Source organism: Oryx dammah, unplaced genomic scaffold, assembly GCF_014754425.2.
Source record: "Oryx dammah isolate SB20612 unplaced genomic scaffold, SCBI_Odam_1.1 HiC_scaffold_8, whole genome shotgun sequence".
NCBI lineage: Eukaryota > Metazoa > Chordata > Mammalia > Artiodactyla > Bovidae > Oryx > Oryx dammah.
In genome coordinates, this window is record NW_024070192.1 from 51,562,941 (window position 1) to 51,579,631 (window position 16,691).

At 37.5% G+C, this 16,691-nt stretch overlaps 1 protein-coding gene across 2 annotated transcripts in view; it reads right to left on the reverse strand.

Moving 5' to 3' along the window:
* Positions 1–16,691, reverse strand: part of DHX40 (DEAH-box helicase 40) — a 50,745-nt gene that overhangs the window by 23,460 nt on the left and 10,594 nt on the right. For both annotated transcript variants that reach the window (XM_040244180.1, XM_040244181.1), the window contains exons 8-12: positions 9,765–9,864; positions 7,307–7,393; positions 6,986–7,168; positions 2,549–2,629; positions 1,764–1,921 (exon numbers count right to left, since the gene is read on the reverse strand). In XM_040244180.1, coding sequence (XP_040100114.1) covers positions 1,764–1,921; positions 2,549–2,629; positions 6,986–7,168; positions 7,307–7,393; positions 9,765–9,864 — 609 coding nt within the window. The remainder of the gene's footprint in view (positions 1–1,763; positions 1,922–2,548; positions 2,630–6,985; positions 7,169–7,306; positions 7,394–9,764; positions 9,865–16,691) is intronic.

The following is a 16,691-nucleotide window of genomic DNA, read 5'->3' on the forward strand; positions in this document are numbered from 1 at the left end:
ACTGTGCTATTGAGAGGCACAGAAAAACAAATCAGTGGAAGAGAATACATGGTCCAGAAGCAGATGCATACAAATTCACTCAAATGGCCTCTAACAAAGGAGCAAAGGCATTACAATGCAGAAAGGAGTCTTTCGAACAAATGGGGCTGGAACAGTAGGACGTCAGTTTCCAGAAGATGACATAGGAGAAAATCTAGATGAACTTAGGTACAGTGATGATTTTTCAGATATAACACAAAGGCATGACTCATCAAAGAAACCACTGATAAACTGGACTTCATTAAAATTAAAAAGTTTTGCTCTGGAAAGACCAAGTCAAGAGAATGAGAAAACAAGTCATAGACTGGGAAAAAATACTTGTAAAAGATACACGTGATAAAGAACTGTTATCCAAAACATACACTGAACTCCTAAAACCCAACAATAAGAAAACAAAGGCCTTCCCAAGTGGCGCAGTGGTAAAGAGCCTGCCTGTCAATGCAGGAGACAAAGGTTCGATCCCTGGGTCGGGAAGGTCCCCTAGAGTAGGAAATGGCAATCTGTTCCAGTAATTTTGCCTGGAAGATTCCCTGGACAGAGGAGCCTGGTGGGCTACAGTACACGGGGTCGCAAAGAGTGGGACGTGATTGAGCAACTGAGCAGACACACACACAAAAAAACAATTCGATTTAAAAAGACCAAAACAGATATGTCACCAGAGAAGATAGACAAATGGCAGATGAGCACATGAAAGGGATCCACAAATAGAAACCACAGGGAAATACCACTACACACCTATTAGAACAGCCCAAATCCCCAAACAATGCCAACACAAACAGCTGCTGCGAATGTAGAGCAACAGGGATTTCAGGCTCATTGCTGGTGGGAATGCAATATGGCAAACACTTTGGAAGATAGTTTGGCACTTTCTTATAAACATATTCTTATCTTACAATTTGGCAATAAGTTGAAAATCAACGTTCACACAAAAACCTGCACACAAATGTTTATAGCAGCTTTATCTGTAACGGCCAAAATTTGAAAGCAACCAAGATGTCTTCCCATAGGAAAATGGATAAACAAACTCCACACAATGGAATGTTATTCAGCACCAAAAGGAAATGAACTGGGATGTCCCTGGAGGTCCAGTGGTTAAGAGTCCACCTTCCAACACTGGGGACATGGCTTCGACACCAGTCGGGGAACTAGGATCCCACATGCCACGAGGCAACCAAGTCCACGCGCCTCAACTAGAGAAGCTCCACAAGCTATGACTGGAGAACGTCTATGTGCTCCCGCCAAAAAACAGAAATGAGCTATCATGGCACCAAAAGACACAGAGGAGCCGTAAAAGCACACTGCTAAGGAAGCCAGTCTGGAAAGGTGTTGGAAGGAACACCTTCCAGTACAGGAATACAGGAACCTGTATAGTCGAAATACATAGTCGACGATATTGGAAAAGGCACACACAAAAGATCAGTGGTTGCTAAGGGTTTGGGGGAAGGGATGCAGGATGGAACACAGTATTCTGCACAATATTCTAACAGTGAATATGTGTCATTACAGATCTGTTGAAAAACAGAATTTACAACACAAACAGTGAACTCTTCAGTAATAATCATGTATCAATATTAGTTCTTTAATTATAACAAAGGTACCATGCTAGTGAAAAATGTTAATAACAGGGAAAACTCTGTACTTTCCCACAATTTTTCTATAAACCTAAAATTGCTCTAAAAAATAAACTCTATTAATTAAAACAAATTCATCAATGAATTTCTTACCAGGTCTAATGAAGACATTTTCCACAGACAACATTGCTGCTATTGGAAGCAGTAGATCTTCACAGTCGAGAGAAGCAGCCTTTATTACCGCACATGTCAGGTGTGGAGGGAGAGGAAATTCTACCATAGACAAACCCAATCTGGTCACATGGCCACTCCTTAATGGAAAGGAAACGTTCTTAAGTCTTTCTGCCTTCAAAGAGTACAAGTGAAATGTTTACCACTCAGAATAAGTCAGATATAAGTTAGATTACTTTAAATTACCTCTAGAAATTCAATATAAGGCATATGATACACTGTGGACACTGATAAGAGAAACATAAGGATGATAAAATTCCTTGCTCTCAAGGGCCTATATATCCAACAAATGAAACAATAAGGCAGAATAAAGTAATATAATAATAGACACACAATGCTACAGAAGCATGGAAAATGTCCTTAAGGAAATGAGACAATGATAATTACCAAATCTTTTCCCATCACAGTCATGAGAACAAGGACTCTGGCTTGCTTATTATTTTGATGTGCCCAGCACAATGCCTGGCAATGGAAATGGTGCTCAGAAATTACTTGTTAAATACTACCAATACTAAACAAAACCAGTTTTATGGTATAATTTCAGAATTGCGGTGAGGGAAGACTGAAACAAATTCTAATTTCAGGGAAAACAATCCATTCAATTCAAACAAGTCACTTTCTAATGATAAAGGGAAGTATTAAGAACCCTTAAAAGAGAGAGAGATTAACATCTATTGTGGTTGGTTTTGAGGCTTTTTCTTCTTTACCTGTCAATAGCATCACACTGGTAAAGTTGTTTAAGAGCTTCCAAAATAAGTCTTTCATTAGGTGGATCCAAATAGGGGAACCTGTGTGTTTAAGTGATACATAAAATGAGACTTCACTCCTTGAACATGGCAAGATTTTATACAGATTTGAAAATTTCTTTAAAAGGTTTTCCTTCTGTTTTTCAAGTCTTTCTTTTCTCTCTCTTTTCTTTTTAGCATTCTATGATGGTAATCAGCATTCGACAAAGGAGGACATTTTTTCTGAATCACACTCTTCTATTTAGTTCAAGAAGCCCTTTTTTTAATTCCCCCTTAGCTGCAATACTCTCACGATTCCTCTCTACTTATCTTAACAAAGGTTCTTCAGAGCCAATGTCGTCTATTCTGTTCTGCAGTCTGTAATTTTTATTACAATTTTAAAAAACAGTGAAGAATTAACAGAAAGTGGCTAAAAAATTACAAATTATTTAACAATACCGCAAAATGGTTTTTGATACAATGATAAATATCTTCAATTAACTTTACCAATTTGCTTTATTGTCTTATGGATATGTATGGTCTTAGTGTCTCTTGAACTGTCTGCAAACAGATTGCAAATACAATGCCAATTTACCCCCAAATATTTCAGAGCATGTCCCCTGAAAGTAAAGACATTCTCTTACATACCACACTATCATTAAGCAACATAAGACAATTAACAGTATTCACAAAGGTCAGTATGACTTATTGAGAGATGCCTCTAGAGCATGGGATCTATTTCACACTTGAAGATAATTATTTCTTCAAATATGGAAAAAAATAATATTCACAAAGAACAGCAGAGAGACATATAACCAAGGTGAATATACACCTGCCCACCGGGACAATAATTACTTAATACTATCTGCACTGGATTATTTTCTCCACCATTAGTTTTGAGATGATACATTATCCACTCCAATTTCTCACTTTGGAAAAGGTCCAAAAGGTCCAATATCTTACACAAAAAAAGTCCATTCCAGGATTGACAGCTCTATTTCAATATAAATAAACAAAAATCTGGTCAATTGTCAGCTTTCCTACAACTTGTACCAACAAGTCCTGTTAACTGCTAGAGCAAGAGTTAGCAAGCACTTTCTAAAGGCCAACCGAGTTATAAGGGAAGCCACTTTTTAAAGGCAAGCCAGTAAATATTTTAGGTTTTACAGGCCATATGGTATCTGTCACCACCACTCAACTATACTGCTAAAGCAAAAGCAGCCATACATAAATGAAAGGGCATGCCTGTGATCCAATAAGATTTTATTTACAAAAACTATCAGTGAGCCTGGACCAGATTTTGTGACCCCAGTGCTAGAGCAATACCAAATTAGTCAGCTTCCTCATCTACATAAGAGCCATTTTAGATTTGTTAAAAGTACAATTATTTCTCCCCTTAATTATATCAAGTACCAATTCTGTCAAACTTTCCTTGTATTATCTGGTTTCTAAGAGATCCATCACACATAATTAGCATTTTTTTTTTTTTTTAGAAACAATCTAGTCTGTCAAACTCCTCATAAAACACAATGACATGCAAAACTGAATTCCAAATGTAGAGTGACCAACAATGAACAGCAATGCTGTAATTCCCAATCATCTGGACACTGCAGTCTATTAATAACCATAGTTTATGCAGTAGGGTTTTTTAAAATTTTTAAACAGAATAACTGCAAACTCATATTAAGTTTGTAGTGATCAGATAACTTCTGATCTTTGCCACAGTGAATTTCTTTAATGTGCAATCAAAACATAGGGTTTAAGATATACCCTTTCAGACTTTTACCTTGGTGATTTTTGCCCAAGGTTCTGGTTCTAAATCTTAGTTTTAATCATCTACCTATTAGGTATGCAAATTTTTACCAAAACTCTGGAAATCATTATTTTAATACATTTATTTAATATTTTCATTAAAAGTGCTTATCAGGAAAAAGTGAAATTCAGCATACTACCAGCAAAACCCTCATCAAGGCTTGGTGAACAATTAATCAGTACTTTCTGGGTTTGGCTATTTGGCAACTATACCCTAATTCAGCAGTACTGTCATATTCCTATTCACAAAGATGTCAGATGTAATCTTGTTAACCACTGTGGTGGAAAAAAAAAGACATCAGGTTATCACTCAATCATTTCTTGTGGTGCATCCATTATGTGAACGGTCCTGTCTTCAACTGAAAAGGGGATGGTTTGAGGACATGTTCTTTGTGATCCATTTTGATTCACATTGATGATTACAAATCAACATTATATTCTCTTAAACCATTTTCCAATAAACAATGGTAGAATTTGCTAAGAATCAATGTAAAGCTTACTAGGCAGCTATTTCTATAACCTGCCCTTTTCTTAAATGGAAAATTTATTTTTTTTCAGTTTTTCACAATTTTCTGGTAACCTGTTCTGCACAGTTTCTCAGAGGTGACCGACAGTACCTCTGACATTATATCAGCAAGTTCTTTTAGTATTGTGGAAATAATGTCTAAAGCCTCAAGATGACCCATGGTTGCTAGGGTTTCTCTCAGTATTTTCTAATCCATACTAGTCGTCAGCCCTTCTTATCTAGACTTGTTCTTCTCTTTTCAGTTTTAAAATCATTCTTTATTAAAAATTTTTATTTGTTTGTTTACGTTGGCTGTCCTGGGTCTTCGTTGCTGCACTCGGGCTTTCTTCAGTTGCCGCAAGCAGGGGCTACTCTTCGCTGTCGTGCTTGGGCTTCTCGTCGCGGGGGCTTCTCTTGTTGTACAGCACAAGCTCTAGGCATGCAAGCTTCCGTAGCTGCAGCTCACAGACTCAGCAGTTGTGGCCCACAGGTTCGGTATTTGCGGCTCGCAGGTCCTGGGGTGTGCCAGCTCAGCGGCTGTGGCGCATCGGCTTAGTTGCTCCATGACATGTGCAATCTTCCCAGCCCAGGGATTGAACCTGTGTCCCCTGCACTGGCAGGCAGATTCTTATCCACTGTGCTACCCACCAGGAAAGTCCCTAAAATCAATCCTTGATGGAGGAGAATGGGGAAGCACAGTAACAACAAAAGCTCCATTTTCTTTTGTTACCTATGAATACTATACCATCTATTTCAAATTCTGGTTCTCTGTTGCAGGGAGATAGAACATGGTAAATATACTTAGCACTGCTGTATGTTATATATGAAAGAATTCTCATCATGAGGAAAAAAAATATTTTTTCTATTTCTTTAATATTTTATCTGTATGAGATGATGGATGTTCACTAAACTTACTGTAGTAATCATTTCACAATGTATATATCTTATTATGCTGTATACCTTAAATTTACACAGTGCTGTATGTCAATTATATCTCAATAAAACTAGAAGTAAAAAGAGAGGGGTGGGGAAAGAAGTCTTTTTTTTATTTTTGGTCTCTAACATTTTAAGAATTTTCAGTACTTTCTAAGTCTTAAAACTTAAGATGGAAAAATAATTCAGTGCAGATGATATTGAGTAATTATTGTTTCTATTTTTCTAATATATACTTATTCTTGGTTATATGCTACTCAGTTAGCCTTTATAAATACTTTCAATCTGAGTTCATCTATTTGGTCAATTAGATTTCTTTAAAATGGTCTTTCTCATAGGTATCATTTATGAAAACAATTTTATATATCTGCTTTCTTCTTTCTAGGATTTTTATTCTCATCTAGAAAATCTCTGATGTTACAATAACTATCAAAAAAATCTTAGATGGCTTTCCAAGAGTATATAAAACATATCTGGATGTATCTAGTAACTATTTCCCTTATTATGAATTTAAAGAATGCATGAAAAAAGAAAAGAATGCATGGTCATCTTCTCCCTAGGTTCCTGACACTTTAACATCCCCAGGCAATTAAAAACAAAATTAAGACAAAGACAATACTCTTCTTTCACTACTACTTCTACCATAAATTTTATAATGGTAAAATTTCAAGGCCCCACAATATTCTGTCCTATGATAACTATATAGTTCAACATTTAACTAAAATTTAACTGCTGCTCTATTCTTTGCTTCATGTCTGAATCTCATTTCCCCATTAGAATTTAAGCTTAGTGAAAGTAAAACCTACTGAGTATTCCCCTCTCATGGTACTTGGTACCATGCTGGCTACATAAAAAATGCTAATGCCCTCCAAAATAAAACACAACACTTTCTAAGTGGAATTAAGGTCATTGTATACCTTTCATTACAGATAAACAGTGGTCACTAAATGATCCAAATAAACATCAGCCTGAAACACTCCATTAAGTCAAGGTTAAAATATGAGCAAGGGATCAAATCCCGGTAAAGCAAGGCAAAGAAACCTTTTATTTGGGTTTAGTTAAACCTTGAAATGGAGGGCCATATCTGTCAAATACTTCAAAAAACTTTTTCAGAGGAAAAAATCTGACTCCCTAACAAATTCTTCTTTTTTTTCAATTGGTCTACATACCTTATTACATCATGTATGGCAAGGCACTTTAAGGTCAGAACTACAGATGTCAAACTAGTTCTCTTAATCTCAGGGATCACATGGTCAGGCATACATTGGTTCCAAAAATCTTTACTATAGATTCGAAAGCATTTTCCTGAGGAAGTCCTGCCAGCTCGGCCACTTCGCTGCAATGCCTCACTCCTTTAGGAAAAAAAAAACAAAAAAGTCCCCAAAATGGTCTGTGATTTTTTTCTAAGTAATTCATTTTCTTTCTCAAAGCAATTAGAAATTATCTAATGAGCTGCTCTTTGAACAAAAAGGCTTAACACAGAGACTTACTTTGAAATTGGAACCACCTCTAGGATGTCCAATCCTAACCTGGGGTTGTGATTTAACTGCTTCACAAAGCCACCGTCCACCACGTATCTAAGGAACATGGAAAAAAGTTAAGTTTCTAGAAAATACAGAAAGACTTGCTCATTTTTAACCACTCTGGGTACTTTTCTATCAAACTAACAACTACACAACAACTTTTCAGTTAAGGGTAAAACCTGAAAGTGAAGAAACTGGAACTCTATTGGTTCCACTGCTATTGGAAATGTAAAATGGTTCAGCCAATGTGGAAAATGGTTTAGTGGGTCCTCAGAACATTATATGTAGAATTACAACTTGACTCAAACTCTCCATTCCTAGGAATACACTCAGAAGAACTGAAAACAAGTACTCAACATATTGCACGTGTGTGCTCAGGCATGTCCCACTCTTTGGGACCCTGTGGATTGTAGCCCGCCAAGCTCCTCTGTCCGTGGGATTTCCCGAGTAAGAACACTGGAGTGGGTTGCCATTTCCTCCTCCAGGAGATCTTCCCCACCCCGCGATCAAACCCACGTCTCCTGCACTGGCAGGCAAATTCTTTACCACTGAGCCACCTGTGAAGCCCACTCAACAAATACTTGCAGACCTATAATCATAGTGCACTATAGGGGCACTATAAGAGCCAAAAGGTAGAAACAGCATAAATGTTCATTAACCATTAAGAGATGAAAGGGTGAACAAATTATGGTCTACACATATAACAGATACATTCAGCTATAGCAAAGCATGAAGTACTGATACATGCTACATCACGGATGAACCTCAAAAAAACATGCTGAGTAGAAGAAGCCAGGCACAAAAGATCACATGCTGTGACTCCATTTATATGAAATACCCAACATAGGATATTCATTAAGTGGTGGCTGCCAAGGGCTAGGGTGGAGGCATATATGGGCAACAACTCCTTAAAGCATATAGTTTTATTTGGGGGTGATGAAAAGTTTTAGGATGAGATAGAGGTGATGGTTGCACAACACTGTATATGGAATAAATACTACTTTATTATCCACTTTTCAATGTAAATCTGATGTTGTCCCATAGAAAATATGGGCTTCTCTCGTGGCTCAGTGGTAAAGAACCCACCAGCCAATGCAGGAGACACAGGTTCAGCCCTGGGTGGGGTCGATCCCCTGGAGAAGGAACCAGCAACTCACTCCAGTGTTCTTACCTGGAAAATCCCACGGACACAGGAGCCTGATGAACTACAGTCCATGGGGTCGCAAGAGTCAGACACGCATTTAATGACTAAACAACAACAAACGAAAAACTTGAAAATCAGCTCTAAATCATTCTAACAGGTTCAGAATTAACTCCATTTACTCTTTAACAACACCACTTTAAGCCAATTAAATGGAGAACAAGTCAGGTAAAAAACTAAGTCAAGAACAGTACGAAGTCTATCATTCACTAAGGGAACATTCTGAAAGACGCTATTTCATGACCATTGCCTTGGCTGGAAACAGAGATCAATTTACTCAAGAGAATTGCTCACCTAAGCCCTTAATGAAACCATTATTTTTAAAGTTAAGGAGAGGGGACTTCCCTGCCGGTCCAGTGGTTAAGACCTCGCCTTCCAATGCAGGGGGTGAGGGTTCAATCCCTGGCAGGGAGTTAAGCTTCCACATGCCTCAGGGCCAATAAATAAATAAACATAAATATTTTTTTTAAAAAAAAATAAAGTTAAGGAGAGAAGCAGAGGAAATTAAACTTCCTCTTAGATCTGGATGATCATTGTGCCCAAAAGAAACATACAGAACCTTTGGGGCAGGTCCAGTCATCCTGTGGCAGAGACAGACTTAGTTAAGGACATAAAATATACCGGGTAAAAGATAAGCATCCAGAAGGAGTGAGGCTCAAAGGTCTAAAAGAACTTCTCATTTAGCTATCAGTCTAGACTTAAAATTTCCAAGTGTTTCTCTACAAAGTTTCTCAAAAATTTGATGGCATCATTGATTACACTGAAATATAAAGTCCATTTCACAAAAAGCTGAAAAGCAAGAAACAGTACCTCCAGATAAATACTTGGATTTACAAAGCTAACTCTATGAAGTGGAGCTGACAGGTCAAAAGGGAATATCAGATCATCTTAGGTATCCACTGGTAATGGGAACACAGAAAAACAGGTGTGGCCTCCCACTTAAAGAAATCCTTGAAACATTACACATAATCTTACATTTGGGAAGAGAAAGCTACAAGTTGCCAAGTACAAGTATTTAAAAGTATCAACAGAAATCAACAGACATGCTATATGCACCTCCTACTGCATTTCCTATTCAGAGCAAACAATAATTACAAAAAACAGTGGGTGATTACAAGTTAAGGAGGTGAGAGGGGAACTGGTGGCGGGCACAGAGACACAAACTGAATATTTTGATTAGCTAAGCGGCTTCCTTGGCTTTAAAAGAAATTTTAAAAGTTATACCTGATCCCATCTATTGTCAAAGATGTTGCAGAAATATTGGTGGATATGACACATTTTCTAATTCCAGGTGGTGGTGGCAAAAATATTCTTCTCTGTTGATCTAAAATATATACGAAAAGAAAAGAATAATTCACAACATGCATGTGTCAAACTCAAGTTCTGAAAACTCATTTCTTTCCATTAGAAGTTGTTTTCTTCACCTCTTCAATTATGTTGAATTAAAAATACAATAGCAAGAACTACTTTTTTACTCATCTTTTACTATTAAGATATCTAGATCCATGGAACCAGATTATTATTGCTAAAATAAGTCCTACAGCAAGCAGTCCTTTATGTAGGTCATAGCTCCCTTCGAGACTTTAAAAACTATGGGCCTCGTCTCCATTAAAAGTCACATATGTACACATACACAAAAATTTTCTAACAGTATCAGGATGCTATATCATCCATGCACTACAGATTAAGAACCTTTCTATGCTTTAAAGACTGATTAAGGTTAATCAGATTTTACTTTTTCAGATGCTGCTGCTGCTGCTAAGTCGCTTCAGTCATGTCCAACTCTATGTGACCCCATAGACGGCAGCCCACCAGAGTCCCCCGTCCCTGGGATTCTCCAGGCAAGAATACTGGAGTGGGTTGTCATTTCCTTCTTTTTCAGATGACTCCATTTCTCAACAAGTAACACCATCCTGATTTTCACTACCCACACATTCTGAAGGGTGGGCCCCAGCAGCAATGCTTAGAGTAACTTTGCTCCTCTGGCCATAGTTTATGGTGCCAATGGTAAACCTCTCTCCAACTGGACCAGGTTTCATTCTCCTTTGAATCTCTTGGAATAAGGTCCAAGTGGAGAAGGCAATGGCACCCCACTCTAGTACTCTTGCCTGGAAAATCCCATGGACAGAGGAGCCTGGTAGGCTGCCATCTATGGGGTCGCATAGAGTCAGACACGACTGAAGCGACTTAGCAACAGCAGCAGCAGCAGCAGCAAGGTCCAAGAGATGCTCAATTTGATTAGGACAGTCTCTTGCAAAGAGGAAAAATTAACTTGTGAACCATAGGGAAGTGACTAAATATATATGGAGGAAAGCTAGTCTAAAGAAAGGAAAGAATGACTCATCTGTAACAGTTCACAACAGAGTATTTCTGGGTGCCTGGCAATCTCCAAGCCTTAAGAGACACGGTATAAAACAAGTATAAAGACGGATTTGGCCAGACTTGCCCATCCGCCTGGTTAAGCAGAGAACAGAATAGGAGAGTTACTGTTTGCAAGGAAATGATAACAGCATAGGTAAAAGGAGAAAAGTAAAAACTGTTAAAAGTCTTGATGCATTCTGAAAATTGTTAAATTCGAAGAGTGAATTGGCAGAAACAGGAAGTAATCATCAGAAAGATGTCTAAAACTGAGATCAGAAATGATGATACTGACAAAGTCTACAATGCTAGGTTTTCATGTGGTCATGGTGGGATAAAGGAAAAGGTCACTAAAGCTCAAGGGATCAAGCAAGAGATTTGGGTAGACTGTCTATTTCAGGGATCTCCAAAAATTAGGAGTGGTCATTCCAGGGAGTACACAGTCAATCTACTGGCATATGAAAAGAAATTATCAGCATATGTACTTATATTTGTCTATATAAATTTGTATTTGTATCTGTATATATATATTTCAACATATATATTTATACTGAACAGTAAGTATACACATATACTGTAAAAAGAAAAAAAAATTTAAACGCGTGGTTGCATCTGATTTCCACAAGATATCCCCACATTTATTTAGAAAAATTTTTCGACTTGAGCAACCTCAAGTTCTCTCCTCAGCAGCCAAGGAAATCTTAACCAAACCTATTTTTAAATAAAGTACAAAACATGTTTCCAAATAAAATCTTACAAAGATCCAGGTATTCCCAATATATAAAACAGACCAAAGCTGAACTCTCACAAAGGCGAAAAGGAATGACACAGACAAGCACAGTTTTAAAATCATGTACTAGGCCAACCATCTCATTTTATAGATGAGAAAACTAAAGCCCAGAGAGGTCAAGTGGCTTGCCCAAGATTCACATATAGACAGGCAAGTTTAAAACCAAGTCAACTATTACTGCTCTTCTTCATCATCCTGAAATTAACTTAAGTAAAAAAAAGTGCTAGAAAGGCAACTCACACATAAGTGATAAAAATTATTTTTTAGGTGTTTCTTAGATTTAGGTAGCTCATTTCTTCCAGATAGTTCAAATGAGTCATACACTACCCGGTATCTCACATTATATGTTTACACATTTATCTGCTGTCTATCTATTCTACTACAATGTAGCTCTGTAAGAACAAGGACTTTTTCTTATTCAAGACATACCACTCCCCTCCCACCCGAGTACCTAAAATTCCTGGACCATAGAAAGTGCTCAATAAAGTTCAATGAATTGATAAATGTTAAAATGCATGGTATAAATAGAGCTCCTTCTACTTTTAAAATTCCCCATTACCGTGAAAGTTTACATAAATTAGAAACGTCCATTCTGAACATATTTATGATCAACTCTGTTTTTCAATTAATTCATTTCTAAAAGTACCTAATTTTCATCCTCAATTCAAGCAAGATTTCAGTTTATCACTGTTCACTAGTCAATTAAAAAGTTCTTAACCTGCTATTTTGACAAGACTCACATTTGTTCCACATTTACATTTCACCCATATACTTTAACACCATATTCCCCAAGTATGAACATATGCCAATTCTATGTCTCTTTGTAAAGGTTCGGGGGGAAAGTTAAATACGTATATCCTAAAGCACATTCTCAGTTTCCACAAAGAAAAGGGGAAACAATACTTTCACTGCGTGCAAGCTTAGTTCCTCAGTTGTGTCTGACTCTGTGTGACCCCATGGACTGCAACCCACCAGACTCTTCTGTCCATGGTTATTTTCCAGGTAAGAATACTGGAGTGGGTTGCCATGCCCTCCTCCAGGAGATCTTCCCGACCCAGGGATCAAACCTGCCTTTCTTGCATCTCTTGCACTGGCTCTTTACCATGTCTCCTCCACCAGCCTATTTACCACTGAGCCACCAGGTAAGCCCACCTAATAAGGTACCAGGATGTAAATTAACAGGCAAGCAGGGAGGATTGGCAAAAAGGCAGAAAGATGTTCCAAAATCTACCAAGAAATAAAGACATTGAGGCTAGACCACTTAACACTTTTAACATACCTAAAATACATGTATGTTCCATATTATATGTTAAGGCCAACTGAAACATCCTCATAAAATTTGTTTCAAATTGTTCCTAAAGCAGAAACATGTTTGAAAGAGAATGTGTGTGTGTGTGTGTGTGTGTGAGAGATAAGAGAAAGAGAGAGACAATGTGTATAAAAGGGACACAGAGCTATAAACAGAAACTGTTAATCAAAGGGGGAAAAAATGATTCTGGAACAAAATAAAAGTAGTACAAAACAGTTCAGCTCAAACTCTGCCCCCACTGGAAGTCATTTTTTGGTGCATCAAAAATATCTTGAGAATCCTCACTAACACAGCTGAAAATCAAACTTCTGACACAGAGAAAAGGCTTGAGATAAATGTAGCTGAAAAGATAAAGTAACTGGAAGGGAGCTAAAATATATGGAAGAGAGGCAATCCAACATAATAATTAAAATTGCATATCAAAAGAGCAACCAATTTATCGTGTGTGGTGGTAGTCACACACATACGTGTGCGTGCGTACTCCACTGCTAAGTCGTGTCTGACTCTTTGCAACCCCATCGGCTGCAGTCACCACACTCCTCTGTCCATGGGATTTTCCAGGCAGAAGTACTGGGGTGGGTTGCCATTTTCTAGTCCAGGGCATCTTCCTGACCCAGGGGTTGAACCCACGTCTCCTGCATGTTTCGCATTGGCAGGTGGATTCTTTACCACTGAGCCACCTAGGAAGCCCCTACACAGATACGTACACTTCTCAAAACTCATGAAACTGTATACTTAAAACAGGCAGAGTTTATTGTATGAAAAGTATACTTCAATAAAGTTGACTTTTTTTAAAAAGCACAAAAAATTCCAGGAAGTTTTTACTATAAAACACTCAACACCAAAAAATATTCTACATGAAACTATTGAACTTAAAGGATAAAAATAGGAAACTTCAAGCAATCACAGATAAAACAAATCACTTACAAGGTGGGGAAAAAAAATCAGGTTGGCCTCAGACTTCTCCGCAGCAACACTCAATGCCAGAAGACAACTGGACGTTTACCAAGTTCTAAGGAAAAAAAAGTGTAACCCAAGAACATAAAACCCAGCCAAGATGTAGCTCAAGTATAAAGGCAAAAGCCTGACTTTCTTAAACAAAAGAACTACAAAAAAAAACCAAAAATACCCAGGATCCCTTCTATTAAAAAAAAGAAAAAAAAAAAAGGTTAAAATCTACCCAATCTAAAATTAATCGAAAGTAGTTTAGGAATGGAAAAATTATGGTAAAAGGATTGATGATAAACACTGAACATCTGAACAATGTAAAAATAACTGACAAAAATCAGAAGGGGAGGATATAGAAGAATATAAGTACTTAACTCTTCATCTTTCAAATCAGGCAATAGATAAGATCTCCAATCAAATATTGTCTAATTTTAGCATATGTGCTGCCAAAGTAAGCACCAAATATAGTCTAGAAGGAAGATATTAACTTCAGCTTAATATTTTCATTTTTTTAAACTTAGAGCAATCTTTATTATAAAATATTATCTCATGGTAAAGATTTACTTGAAGTTAAAAGTTAACAATTCCTTCAAGTAAATTCAAGTAAAATTACTTTCTAAAAAAAGCAACTAATAGTATAATCTCACTCTTGAAAAAGTATTTCTTGCAGCCTACCTACTTATCCTTCTATATGTACACACGTACACACACACATACACAGAGATCTGAATAATGTTTTTTTCTAATGTTAAAGATGGTTATTTCTGGATGGAGTTTGAGGTGATTTCTTTAAGTTTACCTTTGTGATTTTGTACACTGCTTGAATTCATTATAATGAAACTGTATCATTTTCCCTCAATTGAGTAATTTTTCTTTAAAGAGAGACACCATCTAGGTTAATTCTGCATAGTGGAAAAGGCATTTTTTGGTACTTTTCTGTACTTTTAAAACTTCTACAAAGGGCAGAAAAGAAAAACAAAGGATCATATGTAAAATCAACCCTTTTTTTTTTATCTAAACAATAAAACATATCTAAATGTATAAATAAAAAAGTCAGAACAATATACCTAAAAATATTAACAGTGATTATCACTTAATCATGTTGGTGGTATCTAAGTTTAATTATTTTTCTTACTTTGATGATTTTATTGTTTTAAAAAAGTATGTATTTCTTTCTAAGATAAGATAAAATTTTTCATTTGGAGAGAAAATACATAGACTAAAAGCCTTTATGTGAAACTCACTAGCCTTATTCCCCCACATCTTTTTTTTTTTTGCTGTGCTGGGTTGCTTTTCAAGGGCTTTCTCTAGTTGCAGCCAGCAGGGGCTTCTCTGGTTGCAGAGCACAGGCTCTAGAACGAAGACCCAGGATTTGTGGAGTACCGGCTTAGCTGCTCTGCAGCATGTGGGATCTTCCAGGACCAGGGATCGAACCCGTGTCTCCTGCCTTGGCAGGCAGATTCTTACCCACTCCGCCACCAGGGAGGTCCCACCCCCCACATCTTTAATCTTAACATTTAAGGAAACTATCCTAGACACTTGGTACTTGACACATATTGAAATTAGTATCTTTGTTTTGTAAGCAGAAGAGAAAAAACTATTTTGGGATGTATGCAATAATCTAAACGAGCAGTTTCTCCCCTTTTATTTTTTTTATTTTTTTTTTTTTTTAAAAGGCTTAAAATGTATTTTAATAAGTTCATGTTGCATTATTTCATTTCTCAGAAAAACTTCAAAGGTATTAGGGACAAATCAAACATGGTACACCAATAAAAAATGCACAGCATAACTACCTAAGATAGGCAAAGCTAAGAGCTACCGTCTGACATTCAGCATACAGCAACCCTGTTCTCAAGATTGTACTAGGCCTATCAAGAAAAGCTGTGAATGGCAACATCACAGACACAAAAGGGCCATTTTTGGGTTGTCCTTACCCAAGAAAAAGATGGAGGCAAGTTTAACACAAGATTTTTTAAAGATACACTAAATGAAAATCTCTAAGAGAAAATGTCTTCCTTGGGACATGAAAGGGTAATATATGGGACATAACAGAACCGTATGTATGTTGTCTGTGACCTCTGTGGACATGTGCCTGAATTCCCACCTGGGAGTGATTGGAACAGTGGGGCCAAGGTCATTGGGGGATGTTTGGTTTTTGTGGTATATGTGGCAGGATCTCTGGGGTAAGACAGTGCACTAAGTCGTGTCCAACTCTTGTGACCCCATGGACTGTAGCCTGCCAGGCTCCTCTGTCTACAGGATTCTCCAGGCAAGAATACTGGAGTGGGTTGCCATTTCCTTCTCCAGTTTCTCCCCTTTTAAAACGCTGTGCACCACCCAAGGTAAAACTCCTCTCCTTTTCTTCATCTATTGTGGAAACACATGTACTGTTAGACCCTCCACCACTGAACAGAAAGAAAGTGAAAGTGAAGTCGCTCACTTGTGCCTGCCTCTTTGCAACCCCATGGATAGTAGCCTGCACCAAGCTCCTCCGTCCATGGGATTTTCAAGGCAAAAGTACTGGAGTGGGTTGCCATTTCCTTCTCCAGGGAATCTTCCCAACTCAGGGATCGAACCCAGGTCTCTCACACTGTAGACGGACACTTTACCGTCTGAGCCACCAGGGAAGTCCCCACTACTGAATAAATAACCAGCAACCAAATGTAGATTCACCATGTGACCTCAGGAACACCACTTAGCCTCTATCTGTAAAATAAAGAAATCTGATTATGCATATATATTCATA